At 31.9% G+C, this 27,948-nt stretch overlaps 4 protein-coding genes across 4 annotated transcripts; 1 reads left to right on the top strand and 3 right to left on the bottom strand.

The window, feature by feature from the left end:
- Positions 1–5,223: 5,223 nt before the first annotated feature.
- Positions 5,224–6,536, bottom strand: LOC105435303. The gene is made up of 2 exons (XM_011655818.2): positions 5,898–6,536; positions 5,224–5,593 (listed from the first exon to the last, which is right to left on the bottom strand). The coding sequence occupies exons 1-2, from the start codon at positions 6,419–6,421 to the stop codon at positions 5,470–5,472; spliced, it is 648 nt and encodes a 215-aa protein (XP_011654120.1). The 5' UTR covers positions 6,422–6,536; the 3' UTR covers positions 5,224–5,469.
- Positions 6,537–11,906: 5,370 nt separating this feature from the next.
- On the bottom strand, positions 11,907–13,158 carry LOC105434468. The gene is made up of 2 exons (XM_011650151.2): positions 12,601–13,158; positions 11,907–12,238 (listed from the first exon to the last, which is right to left on the bottom strand). The coding sequence occupies exons 1-2, from the start codon at positions 13,107–13,109 to the stop codon at positions 12,115–12,117; spliced, it is 633 nt and encodes a 210-aa protein (XP_011648453.2). The 5' UTR covers positions 13,110–13,158; the 3' UTR covers positions 11,907–12,114.
- A 4,979-nt stretch (positions 13,159–18,137) lies between these two features.
- LOC105435301 (uncharacterized protein At1g08160) lies at positions 18,138–18,731 on the bottom strand. The gene has a single exon (XM_011655813.2). It carries the CDS (start codon positions 18,729–18,731, stop codon positions 18,138–18,140), a length of 594 nt encoding a protein of 197 aa, XP_011654115.1.
- Positions 18,732–24,292: 5,561 nt separating this feature from the next.
- Positions 24,293–25,514, top strand: LOC101204120 (cyclin-dependent kinases regulatory subunit 1). The gene is made up of 3 exons (XM_011655807.2): positions 24,293–24,546; positions 24,650–24,710; positions 25,122–25,514. The coding sequence occupies exons 1-3, from the start codon at positions 24,494–24,496 to the stop codon at positions 25,272–25,274; spliced, it is 267 nt and encodes an 88-aa protein (XP_011654109.1). The 5' UTR covers positions 24,293–24,493; the 3' UTR covers positions 25,275–25,514.
- Positions 25,515–27,948: the final 2,434 nt, after the last annotated feature.

Below are 27,948 nucleotides of genomic sequence, written 5' to 3'. Positions count from 1 at the left end.
ACTTAGGCCAGTTGTATCTTGTTTGAACCTTCACTTTTTTTAGGACTTTAAGCTTTTCGTTTTGATTGAAAAGTATGAAATTTTTAGGTCTTTGGATGTGTGTGAAACATACATGACATTATAAAGTATATGACTTTTTATTAGCTTTTTGGATGATTTGTAGAAGTAAGACACTTTTTAGATTTACTCTATACTTGGTTTTGTGTTTTGTGATTAAACTTAGGCATTTAAAACTTATTTTATAGGTCGGTTTTGAGAGTTAAGAAACTTTGCACATTTTTAGTTAAACTTTAGTTTCAAAGTCGCACTTGGGACTTATTCATTTTAATGTACTTTTTTCAGGTTTATGTAGTTTGAAGGAGCGGAGACTGACTATTTTTTTAAGACTTTTCTGACTGAGTTAACCATTTTTTATGTATTTAATATTTGTTTGTTCATTTTGATATGAAAAAATGAAATTTTAAAACAGTTCATGAACCTTGGCACACTAGACAATTATTGTTTGTCATATTTTGACAAAGTATTGAATTATGAATTGTCATATTTTGACAAAATATTAATGTTTGGAAATATTTTCAATTTTAAATTTTTGGTTGGAGTGTTCAATATATTTTGTTATAGGCAAAAATTCATTCTATATTTGAAATTTAATTTATAATTAGCATACAATATTAACAATGAATGTAAAAAAAATTAAAATTGTTTTTGCCACGTTCTTTAATTTGTATGGCTAGAAACACGTTGGCAATTAGAAAGCTCTGACGAAGTTTGATGCGTGGGCAAAAAAATAAACAAATATTATTTATCAACAAATTTAGCGTGGGGAGAAATTTTGTTTTTGTCGATAAAAATCTTTTCGTTGGAAGAAACAGTTTCTACTCATGTAACAAACATGGCTAGAAAGTTTATTTTGCCAACTGATAATATGTATAAATACTGGTTGGTACAACCTTTTTTATTAAAATAATGAGGTCAAAACACATAAGAAGATAATCAGAACGTGTAACTTACATTGTAAATACATAAGTATTTAGAATACATCTTACATAAGTATCATGTCTGTTTTACGCGATTGACATGTCTAAATGCAGGATGATGAACAAAGAAAGAAACTAGTGAATTGCAGGAGACATCTCGAGCAAGGGCTACGCGATGGGAACTCATCGAACGATTAACATCTTCAGGCGAGGAACCAGGTCATCACACTAGGAAGATTCACTAGAGGACAAGAACGGTAGTTGGAGTGATGTGACCCCACAGGACAGAAGTCAGCGCTAACAATCTTAGAGGAATAGAAGTTTTCCGCATAAAATTTGCCTATAAAAGCACTTCATCCCCACCAAGAGAAAGGAGAGGCCTAATAGGCCAACTGAGGTCCGAATAGACCAAAACCTAAAGAGTGGTGGCAATGATTAGTCTCACCACCGTGTGTACAACACTCCTTCTTCTCCGACGAGATTGTAATATGAAAGCTTACAGTTTCAAAGGACAAGAGTTCATTCCCTTTCTGTCGGTGGTTTTTTCGGGGCAAGAAAATGTATATTACCAACATGATGGTGATCGTTGCCAAAAATATCTTTCTGCCGACGTTTTTTCGTGGCTAGAAATATCTTCTCTCCACAATTTTTATTTGCATGGGCATTTTTACCAATGCAACATAAAAAAGGTGGGCAAAGAAAAAGACGACGGTGTTTCGACCATGCAACGTGCCCAAGCAAAAAAAAAAAAAAACACCGATAAAAGCTCTGCCAACGTTTTTCTGCATTGGCAAAGATGAAAATTCTTGTAGTGCGTGAAATACATAATATACTACAGTCAAACATTTTCTGTGAAGCTGTCACACCTCGACCCAAAAGTCACTTTACACAACCTAGTGAAGGCGTGGAGTCTAGACACTCAACACTTAATGCCTAATAAGCGAAACAACTTCAAAGACCAAAATTAAAAACCTAACTTTGATAAGCACAACACAGTGGAATAACTTAAACAACCAACTTAACCCACTTAAACTTAGCTTAATTAAAGCTCTTTAACTACTAAGGAACAAGTACCAAATAATGCAGTGGATTAAACACAACTTCTTCTCTTTACTAACTTAACACTTTACACCAAATACAACATAACTCAAGCTTTCTTCACAACAAGACTTAAAACATAATCTTTAGGCCTTCCACGCCTAGCATACCTTCTTCATCTCAACTACTAGCCTGCCCACCTCAACACGTAGCAACTCACCTCACCCTTCTTCACTTGGCTTCAACGTTTAATAATCTGGGAAGGGAAACTTAAAACGTAACTCAAAGACTTAGTGAGTGATAGTTTAGAAATGCCATTTGGAGAATACAATTCAATCATAGAAATGAGTTTGCATTTTCATAAACATTGGCTCACAACGGCTCATGTTATAAAATCACAAAAATCATGCATACTTCTTTTATTCCTTTCCACCAAGAACATGAATCACTCCATACGTCAGGACTACTGGAATTCACTCTCACAGGCATCTTGCGTATCGAAGAATTTCCCTGATTCATTTTTTGTTGTACACGACATCCACATTACTCATTTACACATTATATGCACATCACATAACAGTTGCTCACTTGATAGGAATAAGACTAATATGGTTTACTCGCACACAAGCATCACAATCATTATCACAAAGAAATCAATAGTTTTCTCTTTTCGAATAACAACATCAATACTATTAATATCAATACAACAATATGTAGATATACAGAACGTGTTATGCATAACTACAAACTCAAAATGAATGATTTCAAAACACATCTTTTATTTATGGAGGTCACTCATGAAACACTTGTGTTTTCTTTCCTTATAGAAGGCCTAATTTGCTTTCTCTCCTCGCCTTGCTTCTTTAGCAAGCATCTCAACACTTTGTAACACCCTGAGTTTAGGACGGAGACATGAATGAATCAATATCACATTTGAATGAGAGAGATCCTGAGAACATGAAAGTAAGGTTAAGAATGACAAAAAAAACTAAAAGTTATTACCTATACCAACAAAGGTGCACCTTCCTTTTTCGTCCTTATGGCTACTACGGTCCTTCGTTACTCTCTAAGTATGTTTTTATGATACCTGGTTATGATTATGCACATAACTTTGCATGTATTAAAGTAAAATTGCATGAATGTTATGATTTAATGTAGAAAGATTTGGTAGTGAAATTTAGAAAAAATGTCGCCATATAGAGGTGCTCGAAGGGATGGTCGAGTAGGCAGATGAGTGGGATTTAATCAGCTTAATTGATGTTTTGTGACAAAATCTAATAAATAAGTTATATGTGCTGGTTTTAAGGGGAACTAAATACAAGGTTAAGATCAAGTAAGTACAAAGCACATTGAATTATGTTTAGAATTGAGATATTAGGGAAGGAAGAAAGAAAATTTTATTGCATAGTTGTCTTGATGGGATTTTAAGAAATTGTTTTGAGTTTACCATGAAAGAAAAGTTGCTAGTTTGAAGTTTGAAAAATGTAGTTTTAACGATGCAAGCACGAACTCTTCACCAAGGAGGTAGTTTTTAATCCTCTTGAAAGGCCAGTTTCAAGTACAAAGGGGCTGGAACTGTGGTTCTAGTAAAAGTTATCTCAGCTATGAAGGCTAGTAAGCTGTTTGACCAGTGTACCTAAGTATCTTGGCTACTGTAGTAGAAACTAGGGAATTTGAGGTTTCTTTGTTATTTGAACCAATGGTAAGAGACTATTCATGTTTTTTCCAGAAGAGCTTTTTAGAATTACTGCCTCGAGGCTAAAAATGTAGTTGTAGGAATTGCTTGACAAAGGCTTCATTCAATCGAATGTATCACCTAGGGGTGCACAGATTTTGTTTGTTAAGAAGAAAGATAGGTCGATGTGCTTATGTAGTGATTACAGAGAGTTGAATAAGGTGACGGTTAAGAACAAATATCTTTTTCCTAGGATTGATGACTTATTTGACTAGTTGTAGGGAGCTATAGTATTCTCTAATTATTGATCTTTGATTGGGATACCATCAGTTGAGGATTAAAGACAGTGATATTTTGAAGACAGTTTGTTCATCCAGTATCAAGATTAATAGAAGGCATGAACCAACCATATTTGGTAATTGTTCTATTTATGACTAATATAAGGAGCTTTATGCTCTTTTCCTTCTTCTCAGGAAAAAGAACAAATAAAAGGTCGGATCTTGAGCTAAGAGCTGAAAGTCGATACCCTCCTTGTTGGAATTTATGTTCTAAAACTCATATATAGTTTGTAGTTTAAAATTATATTTTATTCAATAAAGTGGTTATTGAGGACTTATTAATGAAATTAAGAATACTATAATCTTGAATCCAATAAACTAAGGTCCCGAGGCTATCTAGTGTAGATTTTTATTTAAAGACATAAATGTGGATCAAGTTCACGTATATAGCCAAAATGGTCTGTAGTGTATGAATAAGGTTGAAGTCTTATTTTGGGGACACTGTGGATGCGGCCCGCTTTGTAGTTAGTACAAACGATGTGATCCTGAATCGTTCATATAGAGACATAGAAGTGGAGGCATCCTATGTAGTTGGATGCATGATTCCCTTAAGCATGGATAAGTTAAATTTGAGTGTGTAACTATATGCTTTGTTAGGGTTAACTTTGTACTATGCAATATAAATATCTCGGAGTAAAGGTCTTGCTAGTTTGTGTGTTTAGTTTTCCATGACAGAAGATTAAGGCAACATATTTAAAGCAAATTTCTCTCATCCTCTCTTCAATAATCTTGTTCATTGTTCTAAAATCAAACCTATAAAAAATGAATATTTTCTATTATAATTCTTTTCGAACTATTCACCGAGAAGAAGCCATATTATTAAACAAGAATAATACACTTAGACCACATTGTACCAAACGGTAATAAAAATTAGTATAATCAAAATGAGATTTTATTGATGGATCAATCATAATATATAGGCCTAAATCATAAACGACACAAATAGATTGTTTTTATAAGGTTTACCAAATACTATGAATTTGTTATATTTTAATTACTGTTATTAATATCATTATCGTTACTGTCCGATCTTTATAGTAACGGAAACAATGTATGTGGCAAATTCATAATTTTTATATTGTAGTAACAATATTTGTAATGGTAATGATAGAAGTATTGGGGTGCCACCTAATTTTCACCTACAATCTGATTGAACATATTTTATTCCTCGATCATATTACAAGATTTGCCATTGTAATTTGAAGGTGAGTCTTGCATCACATTGTAATTACAAAAGGCAATGTAATTACAAAAAGTTAGATTTGCCATTGTAATTTGAAGGTGGGTGTTGCATCACATTATAATTACAAAAAGCAATATATAATTACAAAAAGCAAGTAAATAACAACAAAAGTAAAGTAATCGACTAAGGCCCACTCCTTGTATTACCATTGGTGGATTACTTTTTATTCCATGTAAACATGGTCTTAGATCAAACCTCTCAAAGATCCACTTGGCATTTGATGTTGTCAAAATTAGGCATAGAATCATCGATCTTAAACCAGAAGTGATTACAATAGATCTCCATCAACCGAGGTTTTGATGCCCATCTGTTGAAAATGTAACTGATACAAACAGAGCCATAAGTTTTTATAGAGACAAAGTTTGACTTTTATTTTGAAAGAAACCCATGAGAGCATAGATAATGAAAGGAAAATAAAACTTATTTTTTTTAATAGCATACGTAACATTAATTTTCAAAATCTAAAAACAAAAAAATAAAATAGCTATTAGTTTAAATGAAGGTAAATCGGACAAATTTCATTCTTTGAATTTGATCGAAAATATATAATTTTGAAGTTGAAGTTTTTTTTACATCAACAAAACCTAACAACTTTTGTATATTTTATATATCATCTCTGTTTATACCTGACTTTAGCTGAGAAGCTAAGCTCAATATGTATCCAACCTGCATGCAACGGACGCCCAAACGGATATATGCAGTTGACAAGGATGGTGGGGGTCAAGACAGTCATGTTTCGAGGTGTCATCGTGAAGTTGGGGATGTCAGAGTGAAATGGTACGCTCATATAGTTTTTGACTGTCATCTTCATAGAATCCACGTAAATGGAGGCTCTTTTGTTAGGGTTGTAGCTCCTGATATTGAAAACTATGGTGGCATTGAGCTTTCTAATAGTTGAATGATAGCCTGTGACTTGGCCACTTTCCACCATGAGCTGTGGGGTTCTGGGGATGACAACAAACCAACATGTGAGGATTGCAATACCCAAAAGCATTATTGCACACAACAAGCTTCTTCCTATGATTCTTATAACCCTTGTGCGTTTTGCTATCCCATGTTGCCTATAGGCTCCTCTTTTTGGGGCCCTAATAATGGATGAGGAGGAGGCTTCTCCTTGTGTAGTAGTAGTAGTAGTAGTGCTGCTTCTCATTCTTCTTCTTCGATCACCAAATCTTTACTTCTTTGGGGGATGGATATTTGTTCTCTTATTGTGTAAAGTGAAGGGTTATTGATGAGAAGCATAAGAAGTGCGTCTGTGTGTGATTTTTGGCTTGCTTAATGAAGGAGTACAGGAATATGCCACTATTTAACAATTGTGTTTTATGTTTACTTGTAGTTCAAGATTGTTGGGTTATGCCTTTTCATTGTCTCGGAAATGTGGATACGACTAAAATAGTGAATTATCTTCGCATCCTACGTAGCAAAAAGACAAAAAAAAGTGCCATAGGGGTTCGCTAACAATTTATATTTATAAAGCACAAAGACTTTAGTCATTTGAGTGTACAATGTACATCTGTTCTGTATAAAGTGAAATTTGGTGTATGTAAGCATGTGTTTGATAAGTTTAAATGTATATAACTTTTATACAACAAGCATTTGTATTGTACTTTTCACATGTCAAACACATATTTACTTTTCTGGATCACTGTATAGACAAATTTATTTTGGAATCTATACTACTTTAGATCTAGATCTTTTACACATATTTGTTTTATTTCTACAAATTTAGGTATATTTCTTATTCTATGTACTACTTATTCTATGTTAACATTTTAGTTAGTGAAACTTATCCATACAAGTATTTAGCCACGGACACTGCACGTGTGTTTAATAATTTGAAAAAATTGTTTAATATAATTCTTTGTTGATAGTTTCACAAAAATTTCCTATAATTGTTGGTTGATATGTTGATAGATTCATTCAAAATTCATTTCAATTATATTGATGTTTTCGAATTATTCTATAAAAGAAAAGTAAAAGTTTTAACTTTTTTTTTTTTTACTTAATACTTAACAAATATTCATGAATTTTTTAAATAAAATATCAAGGTTTACTTCCATGCTTAAAGTATTCTTCAAGATATATATATTAGTATTCAATTATAAACTAATGCAATTTTCTAAATCTTAAGAACTTAAAAACTAATAGATGATCAAGAAAAACATTTATTTTGGTTTAATTCTTCATAATTCAGTCAAATTATTTTGTTGATGAATAAATACAAAGAGACAATATGTTATGCAATATGGACAGAAGTTTGCAACAAATCACTAAATTATATTTTTGTTTATAAAACCAAATAAAAGGCGTAATATATTTATTATTGATTACAAAAGTGAAAAAAAAAAAAAAAAAAAAAACCTAGCATACATCACACATATATTTTCTCAAATAGATTTGCTACCAACATTAGCAAAAACTCCTATTCAACTTTATCAAAGTTAAAATTGAGATATTACATTCAACGCTATGCACATCTTTTGCAACTTGAGTGTACCATCATCGATTGTAGAGAAGTCTTGAACATTAAAAGTGACTAATGAGAACAAAACATTGAAGTATAAATAAAATTAAGAATTAAGAAAGAATAAAGTGTTAGATCTCGGTGAAGAATTTTAATCAAGAATAGTCCTTTTATAGTGGTAGATAGTAGTCAACACGATCGTTTAGTATAGTCAAGATCGTTTAGATTTAAAGCCTTTTTTCCATTGTTTAAAAAAATTACATGATCATATGGATATTATTTAAACGATTGCTTACCTAGTTAACACAAACATTTAGATTTAAAGCCTTTTTCCCATTGTTTAAAAAGAATTACACGAATGTGTGGATATGATCTAAACAATCGTGTACCATAGTCAACACGATCGTTTAACGTGGTTAACACAATTGTTTAGATTTGAAGCATTCTTTTCCATCATTAAAAAGGTATCCTTTTCTACACGAGCATGTATCATGAACGTTTAGAAGAAGAATTACGTGTGTGCGTGTAGTCGATTAATCGTGTGTTGACCTGGAACATTATTTTTATATTTTCCATTGTGAACTATGAGATTTTTGTTTTTAAAATTGTTTTATACAGTATAAATATTTTGTCGGTTTGTTATATTTAAAAAAAAAAAACCTAAAATTTATGTTTAAATAATTGGTTGACTTGCAATTTTAGTCCCTATTGTTTGAAAGTTAGAGTTTACCTTATAATTTGACAATCTTGATAAATAGTCCCTACGACCAAGACTTTTTTCTATTATTTTATCAAACCAAAAGAACTAAATTCTAGTTATAAACCATAGAAACTAAACTCTATTTTTTTAAACCATAGAGACCAAAATTGTAATTTAATCTAAAAAGTTATATAATTATTATTTTGTATTATTATATAATTTATAATACATTACATAATATATATTATATTAAAAAATGTGAGTTTATAACTTGACATATTGTATTTCTAAATATTTTGTATGTAATTAATATAATTATACTTTTTAAAATGAAAAATTGAAAATCTAGATACAATGAAAACATAAAAATGATTTTCAAAATTTGTATTGTTTGGATCACGTAACCCGAAAACAGTTTTTAGGAATAGAATCCAAATTGTCTACTAAACGCATATCTCACTACGAGAATTTTGGTCTCTGCCAACGTAGAGAAATGTGGGTAAATCTTAAGGAAAACGTAGACAGAGCTTATGCTGTCATTATTTTTGTGTCGACACGCTTTGTAGGTGAAACCCCATAGTAAGTCTTTTCATTTGTCCACGTTGTTAACGTTATGTTGAAAAAACTGTCCACGTCAATTAAACTTGTGGAGGGAAAAGACACTTCTGTCCAAGAAACAAACGTGAGATGAAAAGTTTTTTTACCCACAATCATCGTCACGTAAGCAAAAATAGAATTTATATATTTACATTTTTTTTCGTCAGCTGAAATTGCTTCTACCAACAAAAATATTTTTGTCAGCTGCAAAAAGAAAACTTCTTCCCACACTAAACTCGTAAGCAGAAATATATATATATATATATACATACATACATGTGTCATATAATTTTGTTGGATAGAAATTTGTTTGTTGGCCACAAATGATGCATTGGCATATAATATTTGTCTTTTTTTTTGCCAACGCACAAAACTGCAATATGAGCTTTCTAACTACCAACATATTTCCAGTAGCACAAAAAGCATGACAAAAATTATTTTAATTTCTTATACATTTATTATTAATATTATATACTTCTAAATTAATTTTTAAATATATAATGAATTTTCTAGCTATAACAAAATATATCGAACAATTGTAACAAAAAATTTAAAAATGAAAATATTTTCAATCATTAATATTTTGGTCAAAATTTAACCAAGCATAATTCTTTAGTGTGTATAGTCATATGAGCTATATTAATTTTTATTTTGGTAACAAAAAAATATTAAATACACACAAAAAAAAAAAGTTAGCCCGTTTAGAAAATCTTCACAAAAATAGAGTCATCATAGGCAAACCTGAAAAAGATACATTAAGATGAATAAGAGCTTAACTACTGTTGTTTCAAATGAATCAAGTATCAAAATAAATAATTGAAATTACATTTGTACCCATAAAGTGTAAAAAAAAAGACTTATGTATCCAACTGAAGGGAAAATTGCATTAATGCAGGAAACAAAAAAGTTTGCATATGAACATAAACTGAAATTTAAAATAAGGGGGAAAAGCGGGTAAAAGAGAGAGATTATTCACGAGAAACTCACCAACAGCAATGGCAACTTTGATCTACGTTGGACGGGCGGTGAAAGAGGCTCGACGACGGGAACGGTGAATGACGATTGGAGACCGACAATGGTTCGTGAGCGAGGTTGAGAGTTAACAACTGCAGGAAGAGAGTTATTCTTGGCGAGGGATGGAGATAATGATGGATCAAATGGAGAGACGTCAGGCGATTTTGAAGCAGAAGGAACCTAATCGCCTAACCTAATAACTTAAAAAGAGGGACAAATTATGTGGGTTTTTAGAAGGGGGAAAATGTGGGTTGTTTAGAAAGTGTGCTAAAATAAATAAAGAGAATAGGTTTTTTTAAAAGTGGGGTTTTTCGCACGTAAATTATGTCGGCAAATATTTAAAATATGGTCATAAACTAAAATAAATGTCAATAGAAATCCAACTTAAAAAAGTTTTTGAAGACTGCGCAACATTTTTACCCACAAATATATTTTGGTCGACAAAAACGATTATGCGTCCACGTAATGGAATTGCGTTGGCACGTCATATCTTTGTTCACATTTTTTTACGTTATCAGAAAATTAAAATTGTTGGCTGAGACCAAAATTTTTTGTAGTATTTGTTGAACTCAATAAATCTGAAAACATAAAATATAGTCTAGATTTCTCTATGAAATAAGCCCTTAAAATCCTCTCTTCATGAATGATATTTACCTTGTGGAATTAATTTCATTTTGTGGCTAAAATTCGTCGGATGATCTGCTTTAAAAATTTTGCATGCACAACTATTGAAATAAATGGTATATGGCTATTCGTATACAGCGTTATATTGTTTCATGAATAAATATGTTTTTTCAAAAACAACAATTTGAAAAAGAAATGTGACTATTCGAATGATCACGAATAGTCTATAAATTAAATAAGCCACTCCTTCAAGTTGCTTTTAAGAGAATTTTTTTCATAATTATATTCTCTCTCATAGACATTTCTCTCTTTTGTAAACTTTGTTCAAGTTCGGTTTATTTTTACAAAGTATAGTTCGGTGGATTTTGTATACGAGGTGTTGTTACATGAGAAAGTTAATCCTATTTCATCTTAAGAGACAATTACTCATGAAACTCCGGCTCATTCCGGCCCTAGAATGAATAAACTTGTCTTAAAAGAGAAAACGTGAATTCATTAGACCGACTCTAATAGATATATCGTGTTCTACGTTAATATTTTCTAATTTCTTTATGATATTATCCATATAACAATATCTAATTTGTTGGTAATCATAAGAAGTCGGGTCGCTACAACACCAATGTAATACTTACTATTGCTCACGGTCGCATTGTTGTTCAACTGCTCCCATCTATAGACCACATATGCGCTCTATCACCGCCAATGTCCATAGCTTAACATCGCGCTACTAATTATTGGGCCACAACTACAGGAACCAAAAGCCAGATCATATGGAATAATAGATTTGGGTGTTTGTTTGCAAAACGTTGAATTCCTTTACCTTCTATTCATTTGTATATTACACATCACATGATATTTCGAATCGGTTTTGATCAAACATACTTTAAATTTATTGAGCTCTAATTTGGGTTCATCAAAATGGATGAGCTATGGACGGCGACAAGATGGTGGCCGTGAACATCGACAAGCGTCGAAGGGATAAAGAGGGAAAATAGAGAAAGAAGAGAAAGGGAGAGAATGATCGATAACCACAGTGAAGATGAAGTTGGAGAGGAGAAAAGAAGAAAGGAAAGGATAGGAAAAAAATGGTTTCTAAAGCCAGAGATGTGTTAGACTTTTCTATAGCCTATATCACTTTTGTTTTCCTTTGCCAACACGTTTGATTTTTATATCCAATTTATAGGCACTAAAATTTGACATTTTGAATTAAAGCACAAATATATATATAGATCTAAATAGAACAATTATCAAAGTACATTGATGAAAATGATATTTTAACCATTAAAAAAAAACATTATAAAACATTAAGAACTCTATTGATAAAGAAAGAAATTAAACCTAAAGGAAATGAATATTTCAATTACAAATCTTTTGGAATTATATAACCAGCATGAATAACATATCTTCTTAAACAAGATCAACAACACATCTAGATCAAATCTCTTTAAAGATCCACTCTGCATTTGGTTTTATCAAAATTAGGGGTAGAATCATTAATCCTAAGCCAAAGGTGATCACAATAGATCTCCAGCAATCGTGGTTTCGACCTCCATCTGTTCACAATGTAACTGATACAAACAAAGCCATGACTTATTAAAGATATAGGCAAATTTTGGTATTAGTAGTATCCATCGGTTTAATTTTAATTAAAATCTAAAAGCAATTAAGGCAAAATTATACAAAATATCTCTTCCAACTTTTTACTTATGTCAAAAAATATATTTCAACTTTCAAATGTTTAAAAAATACTCTTATATGTCAAAAAGAATTCAAAAATGATAGAACAGTTACCATTTTGTGTAAAAAATAATACTCCTAAAATTTTAAGAGTTTTTCAAAACTAATTCTAATTCTAAAGTAAGAATAAAAATAAATAATTTACACCAACAAAACCAACAACACTTCTATGTTCATACATGTTTGTACGTACCTAACTTGAGCAGAGAAGCGAAGCTCTAGATGTACCCAGTCCGAATGCACCGGGCGCCCAAATGGGTACATGAAGTTGACACGAACGGTTGAGTTGAAGACCATCTCGTTTCGAGGCATCAACGTGAAGGTGGGGATGGTGGAGTGAAACGGTAGCCCCATATAATCACTGACTATCATCTTCACAGAATCCATGTGAATGGAGGCTTTTTTGTTAGGGTTGTAGCTTTTGATGTAGAAAACTATGGTTGCATTGAGGTGTCTATTAGTTGAACCATGGGCTGTCACTTTGCTAGTTTCCACCATGAGACGTGGGGTTCTGGGGAAAACAACAAGCCAACATGTGATAATTGCAACACTCAAGAAGATTATTACAGACAACAAACTTCTTCCTATGATTCTTATGATTCTTGTGCGTTTTGTTGTCTCACGTTGTCTACAGAAGCTTCGTTTTGGTGCCTCAATAATGGAGGATGATGCTCCTTCTCCCTGTGTAGTAGTACTCCTCATGTTCTTCAAAAATAGATATATATATATATATATTCTTTTTTGGTTTTGATCTTTGTTCTCTCATGTATAAGTGAAGGGATATTATATGATTTTGGTTTGCTTAATGAAGGGGTACAGGTATATATCCTCACTATTTAAAATTAGGGTGTATTTTGTGTTTACTTGTAGTTCAAGATTTGAGTTAAGTACGCTTTATTTTGTTTAGATGTGGGTAATGGCTAAAATAATGTTCAAGTTTATACATAAAAAGCCCATGTGGCAAAAAGAGAAAAACAAACAAGTTGCATATGAAAAATCCTTAATACATCAGTGAAAGCTTGAACTATTTATGAATTTATTGAAGTTTCTTTACATATATTTCTTTTTGAGATAAAGTTGGTTTTGTTGCACATTCTCTCGTGATAGTTTTTCATATTATTATATTTAACATTTTATAACAGATTTATATAATAAATTGGATATTATTTTTTTATATAATAAAATATTTTTATTGGCATTTTCAATTACGTCACAAAAGCATTACTAGTGACGCACTGCAATATGTCGCAAAAGATATTTGTAATTAATGATTTCAAATTAACCTTTAACAACAACATTTATTTATTACTAAATTATGTTACTAAAAGTAACACGAAAACGTCACTAAAAGTATCTCATTTGCGGTGAGTAATTGTTGCATTATTGCTAAAACTTTTAACGACATGGATTTAGCGACAAATGGCTTTGCGTCGCTAATACTTTTAGCGATGTATTTTGCATTTTAGTGACATTTTTGGTGCGCCGCTAAAAACACAATTTCTTGTAATGGAAACCTTGTGGATCAACCGAACATCAAGATTTTGAAAATGGAGAGACATTCTTTTTTAAGAATTATGGAAAATGTATTTTTTCAACCAAATTAAAATAGAAAAGAACATTATCACTACAAGAAGTAAGGGTTCATCTGACGCACACATGTGTCAGTAAATTCACAAAAACACGTCGAGAATATCTATCCCGACGCCAAAACTAACGTCGACAAGAACGTCACCATTACAGCGTCGAGATGTCAGCAAACACGATGACGTCGACAAAAACGTTTGCCCGATTGGGGTTCGCTGACTCACGTGAGACATCGAGAAAAATCTCGTCTAACATCTGGTCAAAGCGTCAGCAATTGTGTCCATGCCAACGTGCTTTGTGCATCAGGAAAACGTTTTTGTAATAATTTTTTAATATATTATTATTTAATTTTATTCACTATTGGGATCGAATTCAATTTAAATTAATCAAATTCTAAAAACAATTAACATAAAATTTATTCAAAATTTATTAAAATATCAAATCAAAATTATATTAAAATTAAGTCAAATATTAAAAAAAAAAACACGTTTGTAGGTTCAAAGATTACATGAATAACTAAAAGCATTGCCTCAGCATAATTGCCTAGTATGATCATAGGGACATGAGCAGCATGTGCAAAGAGGAAAGTTGAACATTATTACGAGTTGCGTCGAAAGAAATATGAGGTTGTCTCAAACAGAAACAACTCTAGTTTGCTCTAGTGGTTCCAGAAAATTGATTGAGAAAAGAGGAGCAGAAAATGACAAGACCGAGTAAGCCATAGAAAGTTTCCCACTTGCATATGGAACCACCAGAGCAAGTGGAGAACTTTCTATGGCTTACTTGTTTGGTTCTTGATCTCATCATTTCCTACTCCTCTTTTCCAATCAATTTTCTGGAACCACCAAATTATGACAATAAGGCTCATGTCATTACATTTTCTAAATTGCGAGAGTAGCAAATTTAAAAGTCGATAACTCTATGATTATCGTCAATAGCCCTCCGATGGCCCTATGATTATCATCTAATAGTCATCTGATATCACTAATTTTGTCATATTCACAATATACAAAAAATAAGTGTCATGAGCTGTTTTTTTCTAAATATTTTTGTCATTTAATACAATTTTCCTAAATTAAATGTAGGTTATTTTACTGCACCATGTATAATTTTCTGTACTATTATGTTTGGTTAATTTTTATAAATATAACAAAACATGACCAAAATATTTACGACCCATATAATAAAATTAAAAAACTCATGGTACTTTCATAAATTCCAAATTTACCCTTAATAGTGCTGACGATTTTTCACTTCTTTTTCTTTTTCTTTTTTGCGATTTATTCGTCTCTTTTTCTTATTATTAATTTCTTTGTATTATTACTTCTTATTCATTTTAAAATATTATGGTTATTTATGTAAATATTTACCAATTTTTTTATTTCTTCTTCCAGAATTTCTTCCTTTTTCTTCATTTCTCATCTTCTTTTTTTTCTTTTTGGTACAAGATCTAAACGATCGTGTACCAATGTCTAAACGATCAGTTGTTTATCCTAGATAGACAGATAGACCACTATCACTAATAGATGTTTTGATTTGGTACAAGATTGTTTAAACTAGATACAAAGATCGTTTAGACTAGGTATAAGATCGTTTAGACTGGGTACAAGATTGTTTAAGGCTAGGTACGAGGGTACAAGATCGTTTCAACTTGCTATGAGATCGTTTAGACTTGCTACGAGATCATTGCTACAAGATTATTACTAAGAGATCGTTTAGACTGTGTACAATAAGAGGTGTACCTACATATCACAGACATGTTTAAGAGTGTGTATGTACGATCACTCACATGACTAGGGGTGTTCATATGGTCTCACTCAGTGTGTATCTACGATCACTCGCACGACTAAGGGTGTTCCTACGAGATTGCTCACACGATTAGGTGTGTTCGTAGTATCTCACTCGCCTAGGTGTGCTCCATTGAACACACAACACTATTATTATGTTTCTAATGGAAAGTTAACAAATCACCTAGCGAGACCAGTAGATGATCCCTTACTGGATATATTTTATATACTCACTCTTTTCTGTATTTAATCTTTCAGGCAGAGGTAGAGGATCTGGAAAGCCAAGTGACAATAAGGGTCTGTGACATGTCATATGGAGACTCAATTTTGTTTCCGTTTCTATGTATCAGTTTTTCAGTATTTTGGTTTTAGACACCTTATTTAAATTTTTGTCTCATTTATTTATCTTTATTTCTTTAAAGAATTATCAAAACCTGCGAGTCACGTTTTCAAATTATTTTTATTGGTTTTGTCGATTTTATGTCTTCAAACATTTATTGATATTAGTTTTATAAAAATTTTAGTTTTCCATTTTCAAGAAAGTGTGTCTTTTGATACTTATATTTTGAGTAATGACATTAGCTTAGTTTAAAAATTTGAGTTGTTACATTCTCTTCATTTGTGGGAGTTGAATATTTTTTACTCCAAAAGCCAGAAGACTCTCTAAGTCATGAAGTCAACCATCTCCGAAGATTAAAGTTCTTTAGGAGATACAAGTTTTCTTCCAAGACTCCAACTTCAAGAACATCATATACTTCACTTTCTTAAATCAAGTGTAGGCATTCAACCGAGAGAGAATCAGGGGATCAAATACTAGAAATTGAACCACATTGATCGCATAAAATCAACACAAGTTCAACTTCACGAATCAAATTTTTCTGAAAATCTTGTGTGAACAGTCACTTCTCTTTTTTCTTCTTCTTTGTGATTTATTCATCTCTACTCTTCCAAATTTCTTCAGCTCCTCTTTCATATTTTCTTTCTTATATTTTATTCATCTTCTTTTTTTATCTTTCTTCATCCTCTCTTTCTTTCTTCCATCTCCTCTTCCAGAATATCAAGATCATTTAAATAGCACTTTGATATGATCTAAACGATCGCTTACCTAGTCAACACAATCGTCTAGCACATGGTCAACACGATCGTCTAACACATAGTCAACACAATCGCTTAGATTTGAAACCTTTTTTCTATCATTTAAAAGGATCTACACGATCATGTGGATATGATCTAAATAATCGCTTACCTAGTCAACACGATCGTTTAGCATGGTCAACACGATCGTTTAGATTTGAAGCCATTTTTTCCATCTTTTAAAAAGAACTACACGATCATATGGATATGATCTAAACGATCGCTTACCATAATCAACCTACGATCGTTTAAATTTGAAACCTTTTTTTCATCGTTTAAAAAGAACTACACAATTATTTGGATATGATCTAAATGATCACTTACCATAGTCAACATGATCATTTGACGTGGTTAGCACACATTCACTTAGATTTTAAGCATTTTTTTCGTTAAAATTAAAAAAAAACTACACAATAATGGTGTCGATACTTCCTACACGATTGTGTATCATTTTCTACACGATTGCATATCATGATCATTTATAGAAGAAGAATTACACCCGTGCATGGGGTCGATTAATCGTGTATTGACTGGAATATTTTTTTATTTTCCACTAAGGAGCCTGTGGACTTTTTTCGTTTTTAAAATTATTCTATGCAGTGTATATATTTTGTCGGTTTGTTATATTTTAAAAGAAAAAAACTCCAAAATGTAGAAGGATGAGAAAGTGTATTTTAAAAAATATCATTTATAATTAAACGAGAAGCGAAAGTCAAATATTATTTAAATAAGATAACTAACAAATTTAAAACAAATGCATGCTCATAGCTAGCTATCTCCACTAGCATATAGTATGGTGTGATGACAATAATGCTATCAATGAGTGTCAATGCTTAAAAGTACTTATATATTATGTGGTAGGAGAGAGATTTAATCCATCTTTTTCTCCAGAAAGGAAAACAAAAAAAAACAAAAAACTCCCAACTTCGTTTATGCAATATAGAAAACAATACAAGTATACATAAAAAATTTCAATTATTTAAATCAAATCAAATTACAAATGGTTGCACTTATTTGTTAAAGAATGGACTGACATTTGTACTGAACAAAAAAAAGTGATCAAAAAGAGCATATACATATTAAAAACCCAAGCAACAATCACAGCTCACAAATTAAACACTTGAAAGATTAACCCAACAACCACACCAACAATACAATTTTCAGAAAGTAAGAAGGAAAAAAGAAAAACACTTTTGATAAAAGCAAAAAACCAAATTCCATAACCTTAGACTTCTGTAAAGCAAGTAGTCTTCTTGAAAGTCTTGGATTTAGACAAGTAGACAATCACCGGCGAACACCGGATTCGAAGCGTCCTATGCGCGGACTTCCATACCCCAACCTTAAACCTAATTCTTGCCTTGATCCAAAGATCCAAATCCATCTCTCCAGCTGACCTTTCAAGTGCCAATTCCTTCGACACAGAGTCGTGCAATAGAAAGTTTTGAGCGTTGAGGTGGATGTTCAACCATTGCTCGTTTTTGTGAGGTTGGTAGAAAGGACTGAGCACGCCGAAAGACAAGTCTTGATCACCGAACCCAACTGTGGCAGTGATGGAATCATAGTAAACCGAGACTCGTTTATTGGGATTATATGCTCTTACCCCAAAACTAAAGGATGCATTGAGTTGGGTGTCGGTCATGTCGAAGTTATGGACCTCAGCGCTTTCCACCGTGTAGCTCAGTCGTTTCGGCCTAACAGTTAGCCAGATAATGAGCACGGCAAGGCCAACGAGTATGATCAATGCCACTAAGAAAATTATGACAAAACGCAATATCCTTGAGGGGCCAGATCGTGACAGTGGCTGCGGAGGACCTGCCATGCTCAAGGATGGATAGTTCTCTGCTAAGGAAAAGAAGCCAACTTTGATTGAAGAGGCTTTGCTTTAAGAAGAGTACTACAAAAAGAAGGAACTGAGAATGGATTAATATATAAGAGAGGTTTTGGAAGTTTGGATGTGGAATGATTTAACTAATAAAACTTGCCTTGTATTCTCTTTTCTCTCATTATTTACAACACTTTTTTTTTTTAAATTTCATCATTACTTTAGGGTTTCTTGCATGAAACTCAAGACATCAAAAGGGGATTCAGGTTCTTTTCTTGGACTATCAATGTAAGCATTTGAACACCTTTTTAAACACTATATAAGAATATATTTTGCCAACCATTAAATATGGAATTATAAGTGAATAATTAAAGATAGATCAATTAATAGAAGATTGATTTTGTATTTCCCTCTTTTGTTTTAAATGAACCAAATGTTGCTTTGATTGCAAGATATGCCAAAGTCCAAAACTTCTAAGCTCTTCCTTTCTTTTTCTTTTCAATTATAATCCTATGACTTTCTAAGGTTCCAACTACCTTTAAGAATGCAAAGAATATTTTTGAGTGATTGGCTATTGTTATGGTACAAAATTTTCATATTCCTTAATTTTCTTTGTCTTTTTAATAATGGATTCTACATTCTTTGGATAGCCCTAGAGGGGTCACTTTTGTTCGTGGGAGGTTGAGTGAGAATTATATAGATGCTATAATTTCACCTCATTATAATATAGTTTGTTTGTTCATTTGCAAACGAATATGTGAAACATATGCAATATACCATATCATGTCCTTATATTTACAAATTTTGGATGGATATTGAGGAAATTTTGATATTGCATGTCAATAATATTCATAAAGTATATCCATTAGCAATTGTTGCAATACGTGTTGATACAAATATTGATTAAATTTATTTCCGCACCTATCACTTTAAACCTTTTTTTTTTATATTAAAGTTGTGGATTTTAAGGATTTTGGTTAATTATATGTATAATTAATGTGGGAAAATGGAAAATAAATTAGGGATAGTTGCAAATTTAGCAATTAAATTTAAATCAATTAAGTATATAGCACAATTTTAAAAAATTTACAAATGTAGCAAAATTTGTCAAATTCTATCAATGATATAAGTCTATCACTGATAGATCATGTTGCAAATATTGATCTATCACTGATATACCATATGAAGTCTATCAGCGATACAAGTATATCAGTGATAGTTTTGTTATATTTGCAATTTTTTAAAATGTTGCTATATCATTAATTATTATTGCTAAAATAGTCGTCCATTGCAATTTTCCAATAAATTATACTAAACACTGCAAGAAATAGTGGCTCTTCCGGTGCATAAATGCATCGGCGTATAATCCAAATGCGTCAGAAAAGGATCTCCCGACACATATAGGATTGTTTGGAGACGAGTCGAGAGAAATTTAGTGTATGTTAATAGTCAACTATATATTATTTTATTTGTCTAGTTATTATTTTGGGAAAGGTTTAGAAAAAAAAAACAGTTCATGACACCTATTTTTTGCGTATTACGTAAAATTAGTGATATCATATAGCTATAAAAAGGTTATCAGCTTTTAAGTTTGCTACTTTTACAATTTAGAAAATGTAGTGACATGGGTCATGTTATCATAGTTTTTTTTTTTTTTTTTGCTATTTTTGCAAGCACTCCCATTATTTTAATACGCTTTAAATAGAAATTTTTATATTATAATTTTAATTTTGTTTTAACTTTAAATTTTTGTTTTGATTTTGTTTGTGAAAAAATTGATGTAAAAATTGGATTGAGAGTATTTTTTTACTTTTTTTTTTAGGATATTTATAAAAAAAATAATAGTTTATGGTATTTTTCAAATAAAACTTTAATTGTTTTCCATCCAAAACTAAAGTAAGAGTATTTTGGAAAATTGTCAAAAATAGGCTAAATAAAATAGAGGGATAAAAGATTTTTAAGATTGATTTTTAGAACAAATTGATGGTGAATTGTCTAAGTTACCCTTCGTTAATTTTATATTCCTTTCCCTTCCCAACGTAAAAATAGATCGTAAAGAATAAAAAAAATCGTTTGAAACCAACCATGCAATCTCTAGCCTCTCAGTCTCTCTAACCTCTTTCAAACTCCCTTTCTCTCTATCTTTCTTGTGATTCTATAGACTATTTTGAAACAAAACAATGTCTTTATGTAATAAAAATCAACCATGCAATATTAAGAAAGGTGCTCAGGTTACATGAAACCAAACACGTCTCTCGACTTAGTAAGTTAATCTCATTATCTTAAAGCAACTCTAAAACTAGAAAAAAACGTAGGTCAACTTCCTTTCATAAATACATCATTGTTATACTTCATATGAGAGGTTATTTTAATCATATGTGCTTTTAGACTTTCTGGCTTTCACATTTTTTTCACTCTCTTAAGTGTGACAATCTCTCTCTCTCTTGTTCGTACAAATCCATTTGATGTCACATAGTGGCCAAATACATTTCTGCTGTCCAGATTTTGGCATCAGCATGATCATATATCTTCGTTAAGTTTTCAGTCAAGTTTAGATCCTTCATCTCGATTATTTTGTATAGTCAATTTAGATAACTCATGAATTTGACTTTTATGGATTTTCCAACCAAAATATCTTAAAAAACATTAAACTTTAGATGTGAATTTTGGGGGATTTGATTGGAATTTAAGGAATTAATAATTGGATTTGATTTTGGGGTTTGTTGGATGGTTTTGATAGATTCAAGGGGAAATATGTAAGGATATTAAGATGAAGTGGTGGATGGTGGCACATTGAAGTTGTTGAAGTCTGAACCAAAATTCCATAAGACCTTTGACCTTCATCTACCATAAAAGAAACAGTAGAGTTAGCTTCAAAATAGAGGATAAGTGTTCTTTTTACAACTAATTTGGTTTTTTTTAGTTTTATTCTCTTAACAACTTTAACTCAAGTACTCTGTGTAATAACTTCATAGAAAGAACTTATACAAGATTTTCTTGCTGTAGTTGTAATCTTGAATCCATCGTTAAAGCTTCAGAATCTTGAAAGAGTGGATGTAGATTTTGATACCAAATTAACCACTATACATATGTGTGTGTAATTCTTTCTTCCTCTTCTTCTCCAAAAATGCCTTAAAATATCTTTTTCATTTTTCATCTGAAATCGAATTTCTGAGTTGACAGAAAAACAAGAAACCAATTTCTTTAGCTGCACGAAGAAATGAAATTGTTGCTTGCCATATCTCTGCTTTTGAGTTCGGTGCAAAGAGAAAAGTTGAAGCACATGGCTGTCTGTTGAGCTAACGTGTGGTGTTCATGCCTTGGCCTAAATAAGTAAGAGGTTTTGTCTATTTTCTTTGGATTTTATCAAGTAGTATCAGAGCAAAAGGTTCCTCGAAGATTTGTGAATTTCTTGAAGTTTTCTGCAATAGCCACCGTAACATTTGATATAGTGAAGTTTAATGAAGGAGGAGATTTTACCCTCTCGACAAAAAAAAGTACAAATCAAGCAATTTTGAGTTCTCGAAAGGTACTAAAAGCTATTGAAGATCCAAAGGAATTACCTGCTACAATGACTAACGTTGATAAACATAATAAGGAAGAGACGGCTTACGAAACTTTAGGAAATAACTTTAAGGTGTTCGTTGTGATGAGTGTGGAATTACTAGACACGAAACTGTTGTTTTCACATCTTAACATAATTGAGTTGCAAAGAAGATGAATAGAACTTTGATGGAAGGGATGAGAAATATGCTATTAGAAGCTAAGATTCCTAACAATTTTGGACAAAAACTTTAGCTATGACAACTTATAATATATACTATTAATAGAAGCCATAGCGTTTCTAATAATTTTAAGGCGCGTGAAGAAATGTGGAAAAGAACACCTCCTGTCTTATCAAACTTGAAGATTTTTGGATGCACGACCTATGTTTATTCTGAGCGCAAAGCAAGGTGGAACCTAGAGCATTAAAATGCATGTCCATAAGGTATGCAAAAAGAGTAAAAAGGCTATAAGTGTTTAGATTTTAATTCAAACCGAACATTGATTAGTAGAAATGTGATGTTTAGAGAAGATGAGCTCTATATGAACTTTAAAAAAGAAAAGAAACCAACGTTGAAGAATCAATTTGAATCCTCTGCTACCTCATTGAGGTCCATCCTAGTCATGGAAGTTTAGTGATTAGTTAATAAACAAGCATAATCATTAGATTTCCGTAGTACCTCTGAAGTTATAACATAGAGGCAATCAAATAACCTAGATGATTATTTCTTTCAGAGATAGAGAAGGAAGAACTACTCGATCTCCTACTAGATTTGTATGGGCTGGCTATATTTTTTATCACTCTATAGAGGATGAACTTGAAGAACCTAATAGTTTTGAAGAAATCTTGAACGAACGGTGATGAGAGGATGAATGGTGTGAAGTCTGCATTTTGAGTAGAGGGGATATAAGGAAGTTGTAAATATACTAACCACAAGTACTATATCTTTCGAGGAAGAGTACATGTTCTGACTAGGCGACGTGAGAAAGGGTAGTGTTTGGTTTTAAATTAGGCGAGGAAGCGCTAGGCAAGGAAAGAAAGTTGAGAAGCTGTGATGACTCACTTTCCTTCGAATCAGTTAGCAAGTTATATGTTGGGTTAAAATTAAGCATGATTAGAGGAAATATTAAACCTACACGTGTAAGGCATTAAGTAGGAGCTGGCGAGTTTAAGATGACTAATCAAGTTTAGAATTAGTTGTAATGACTCAACTTTTTTCATCTAAGCTGAGGTCATTACTTAAAATAAATAACATTTTCAAAAACTTTAAAAATGAAGTAAAGTCTATTTATTTTATTAAATAAAATGTAAAACAAACAATCAAAAAACGAGAGTTTAGCAAACCAAATAAAAACTACTAAGAAAATAAACCCAAACTGAGTTCTATTTAGTTCAAAAGAGAATGTAAAATAAAGTGTTCACAGAGTTCTTTAAAAAAAACATTCATAAGTCAAATTATACTAAGGGTCGTTTTGAAAACTCATGTTTCGCAAAGACATCTAAAACTGTCAAAATGCCTCTATGAGTGTCATCCTATAATGCTCGAAAATCTTCAAATGCTTAGACATCTTATATTACAACAAAACAAATGTGTTCATCCAAATATCCACCATGAAGCAAACGACCCTCCTTGATTTGTTTGGTAGGCAATTTGAAAGCCTTTAATTGAATTAAAAAGAGAGTTATATTTTATATTTTCATATATGCATGTGGTAGCAAATTTAGATTCCAAATTCCAACGAAAAACAAATTCAAAATATGTTTGATAGTATATTTATTAAGTATTAACTATGAAAGCCTAAAATATTAGAAATTAGAAATTAATATAATTTTTTTAAAAAGAAAAAATGTTATTAAACCTCTAACGATTAGAGCGTAGAAAGGAATTAGTTGTAAATGGAAAGAGCGGGAATTGGATTTGAAATTTGAAATTCAAACGGAGAAGCTCCACAAATTAAATCATTATTAAATTACTAAAAAATAATAAACAACCTTTCTATAAATTTACATTTTTAACCCCTCAACTTTCTATATTCTTCTCCCTTTCCCAAAATTCAACCCACTATTTCAACTTCATCGTCTCACTTTCCCCTTCTTCTTCTTCTTCTTCTTCTTCATCGCTCCTCCAATTTCTGGAATCCATTTCTCCAATTCCTTTCCATTTTCTTCAGATCAAAACAAGCCCGACCGACTTTTTTCTCTCTTGTTCGGTGCGATGGGTCAGATTCAGTACTCTGAGAAGTACTTTGATGATATCTATGAGTATAGGTCTGAGATTTCTCTTCGATGGTTTTTTTCATCGACATGGTTTGATTCTCATGGGGTTTGTTTTTTTTTTTCTTTTTTTCTTTTTTGTTGATGTTTGTTGTAGGCATGTGGTGCTTACTCCTGAAGTGGCGAAACTTCTCCCCAAGAATCGCCTTCTTTCTGAAGTAAGTATTTCATGATTCTTCTCTATAATCATTATTTCTTGGGTCGAATCCTGTTTTGATAGTCGGAAACGAACTAAATTGGAAGTGGAAGAGATTTCTCTCACAATCATCGGCTGCTTTCAATGTGATTGTGCGATATAATCTGAATACATTTGAGATCTGTGTAGTTTGATTATGCAATAGATTGATTGCGTGATGATTAATCTGAATACATTTGAGATCTTTGTAGTTGGATTATGCAATAGATTGATTGCGTGATGATTAATCTGAAGTAAATATATCATAATTTCTTGTGTGAAATCCTGTTCCGCTAATTGAAAAGAAAATGAACTAAAAAATTGAAAGAGATCTCTCTCATAATCTGAATACCTTTAAGATGAAGTAATGGAATTTGATGTTGATGATGAACAGAATGAATGGAGAGCGATCGGTGTTCAACAAAGCCGTGGATGGGTTCATTATGCAATTCATCGCCCAGAGCCACACATAATGTTGTTCAGAAGGCCACTCAACTATCAACAGCAGCAAGAGAATCAAGCACAACAGCAGATTTTGGCCAAGTAAATTGGTTTATTGTCCTTTTTTTTCCTTTAGACACACTATAATGAGAAATATCTCACTACAAAACAAAAAAAAATTAAGTGTTTGTGGTTTGTTGTGTGGTGTAGTTTCCTTCTCCAATTTGGAGAAGCTTTGTGGCCCAGTTAGATCTTTGTCATAGTCATTAATCAATTCCCCACCATTGTTCATGAATTTGTGGTTTTAATTTGCTTTTGATATAAGCGTGGTTCTTATCTTCTCTTCTTCTTGGCTGCCATCTCTTCTACATATTACTTCTAAATTTATTTTATTTTTTCTCTCTTTTTTGTGTTCTTTGTTAAAGCACTGAGGTCGAAAATATTGATAAAATGCGAAATCTTTTTTAATTTAAATTAGAAATCAAACATTTTAAACAAATCAACATGTATATGATTTATATCAGTGACATTCTTAGTGTTTATAACTTGGAAACACATTTTATCATGTTTTTTTTCCCCCAAAGTTTGAGACCTCTTGGAAGAAATAGTATGTATTGAAATTAATTTAATGAAATGGTCTTCTTAAGTTTATTAGAGTTATTTTTAATACCCACCCACCCCTCCTCGAGGATCATGGTGTTATTGTAATGTTTTATTGTAAGTTTTAAAATCAATTTACATTCTTGAATATTCAAAATATTCGATTTTGATCCACACCTTATTAAAAGTTTTACTTTAGAAATACAATAAAACCATTATATAATAATATTGTAAGATTGGTAAGAAATGCAACAATTCTGACATTCATGATAACTTAAACCAAAAGATCATTTCTTGAAATTCTATAAAATCGTATTCGTAAAATCTTTACCTAATTAGAAAAAAAATGAGGTACGAATAATTGAAGGACAAAAGCATGTGTTTTGATTGTAAAGAATCAAAATTAAAAATCCATCAACAAAATACGAGACTACGAAAAAGGAAAGGATACATTCATCTCTACTTTTGTTTTAAAATGTTCAACCATGATACCTTTGTAAAATCTATATAACATTACTTGGTTAAAATCCTACTTCTCTAAACAACAATTTCTTTCTCAATCTCTAATGGTATCTTCTAATCAATCTCCCCATGAACATAGTCAATGAACACACAAATCTTTTGAAGTTCAAAAACACAATTCACTTTGAAGTTCAAACAGAGCGTAAGCCAAGCCGGTGCTTGTGAGTGCAAGACTAGTGAGAATAATACATATCTGTAAAGCAGAAGAGATGCCGGCGTTGGCCGCAAAAACTACAGCTGCACCAATTAGGAGCTTTTGCAATTTTGCACTGTTTGAAATGTTTTATAAGCTCCTTTACATGATGAAACAATGGAGTGTGTTGCTCAAATCTGTCCAGCATCTGTAGTCTGTAGTGGAGATGATAATAGAAGACAAAAATCAACCCAAAGAATAGTCCCATCAACCACACTTATTTTTAATAGTAAAAATTAGGTCCTTACACTTGGGATCGTTAAAATTGGACTTACATACTTACAATAATGGTAGAAATTGGACAAATTGTACACGAATATTCCTAGTTAAATTGAAGTGTTCATGCTTTTTAGCATTTAGTTTTATAAAAACAATCAAGATGCTGGTAATTTTCAGTACCTGAGTTCTAGATAGAACTGTTGATGACAGGCGCTAGTGGCTGCTAGCTCTGAACTATTCGGTTTTGGCCCTTTCCATGCCGATTCAGCCAATTTCTGAATGCTATGGTGTGAACGTTATTTTAGTGTATTCTTTACATTTGTCGAACCTTCCATTGATAAAAATATCTTCTCTTGACCCTAAAGAACAATCATGTCTCCATCATATACCTTATTCCAAGTCCAATGCTTGTGCCATCGAGGAACTACCTAATAGAAAAAGCAAACTTAGGAAGTCAAACACTGTAATATCACATATAATGCATGTTGAATGACCAATAACGGTGGAGATGATAGTATATCATAAAAATAAGAAACAGATCTAATTAACACCGCACTGCTTGCCTGCCATCAAACAGGACCGGCCATTGAAAACTGGAAGAAGTTTCGAGCAGTACATACAATAAAACGAATTTTTCCAGGACCCACTAGCACATTGAAGGAGGAAATCCACATTACCCATTTTTTATCGCCAAGTAAAGGAAGCTTTGTGTCAATCTCCACTCCGAAGAAAACTTTACAATAAAGTTAAAACCTATAGGAATTTGTGTATAAGGGATTCATAATATTTAGCACTTAAACAAAAGGAAATAGAATGTTGAAACAGTTGCCAATAAATTCAGTAGGGTGTTGCTAATTTTATGCTAGAGGACTTGTATTGTAACTGGTTTTTTTTTTTTTTTGAGAAAAGCTCCAAGAGTCAAGTTTTGAGATGTCTCGTAATTTCACAAAACTAAAGAACCTCTAGTTAGTTCTTACTATTCATTTCTCCCTTCCTTACACCACAGCCTGTTTTGCCTTCCTTCTTGAATGCATAAAATGGATATAAATTCCTAAAACCTATTTTGGCAATTAAAAAATCTGGTGTACTCCTCCTTGGAATACTCATTCAAGACTACTCCATTATTCATTTCCTACCCCATGCTCATTTCACCAAACTTGAAGCAATTGTTCATTTACCGTGATCTCAATATCCTCACCTTCATAACTGATGACACATTCCTGTGATCAAAGACGCACAGCAAATG

The sequence above is a fragment of the Cucumis sativus genome, chromosome 1, assembly GCF_000004075.3.
Source record: "Cucumis sativus cultivar 9930 chromosome 1, Cucumber_9930_V3, whole genome shotgun sequence".
Lineage (NCBI taxonomy): Eukaryota > Viridiplantae > Streptophyta > Magnoliopsida > Cucurbitales > Cucurbitaceae > Cucumis > Cucumis sativus.
Note: the sequence above shows the minus strand (reverse complement) of the source record. Positions and strands in the feature narration are given on the sequence as shown.

What these genes read in the sequence shown, in the direction of transcription:
- LOC105435303 (XM_011655818.2), bottom strand. Translation starts at nt 6,421, where the DNA reads ATGAGAAGCAGCACTACTACTACTACTACTACACAAGGAGAAGCCTCC. An exon ending in AGCTTCTCAGCTAAAGTCAG is followed by an intron (nt 5,594 to 5,897) that starts GTATAAACAGAG and finishes TGTTTGTATCAG; the next exon opens with TTACATTTTCAACAGATGGG.
- LOC105434468 (XM_011650151.2), bottom strand. Translation starts at nt 13,109, where the DNA reads ATGAGGAGTACTACTACACAGGGAGAAGGAGCATCATCCTCCATTATT. An exon ending in CGCTTCTCTGCTCAAGTTAG is followed by an intron (nt 12,239 to 12,600) that starts GTACGTACAAAC and finishes TGTTTGTATCAG; the next exon opens with TTACATTGTGAACAGATGGA.
- LOC105435301 (XM_011655813.2), bottom strand. Translation starts at nt 18,731, where the DNA reads ATGGCAGGTCCTCCGCAGCCACTGTCACGATCTGGCCCCTCAAGGATA.
- LOC101204120 (XM_011655807.2), top strand. Translation starts at nt 24,494, where the DNA reads ATGGGTCAGATTCAGTACTCTGAGAAGTACTTTGATGATATCTATGAG. An exon ending in GATGATATCTATGAGTATAG is followed by an intron (nt 24,547 to 24,649) that starts GTCTGAGATTTC and finishes TGTTTGTTGTAG; the next exon opens with GCATGTGGTGCTTACTCCTG. An exon ending in AGAATCGCCTTCTTTCTGAA is followed by an intron (nt 24,711 to 25,121) that starts GTAAGTATTTCA and finishes GATGATGAACAG; the next exon opens with AATGAATGGAGAGCGATCGG.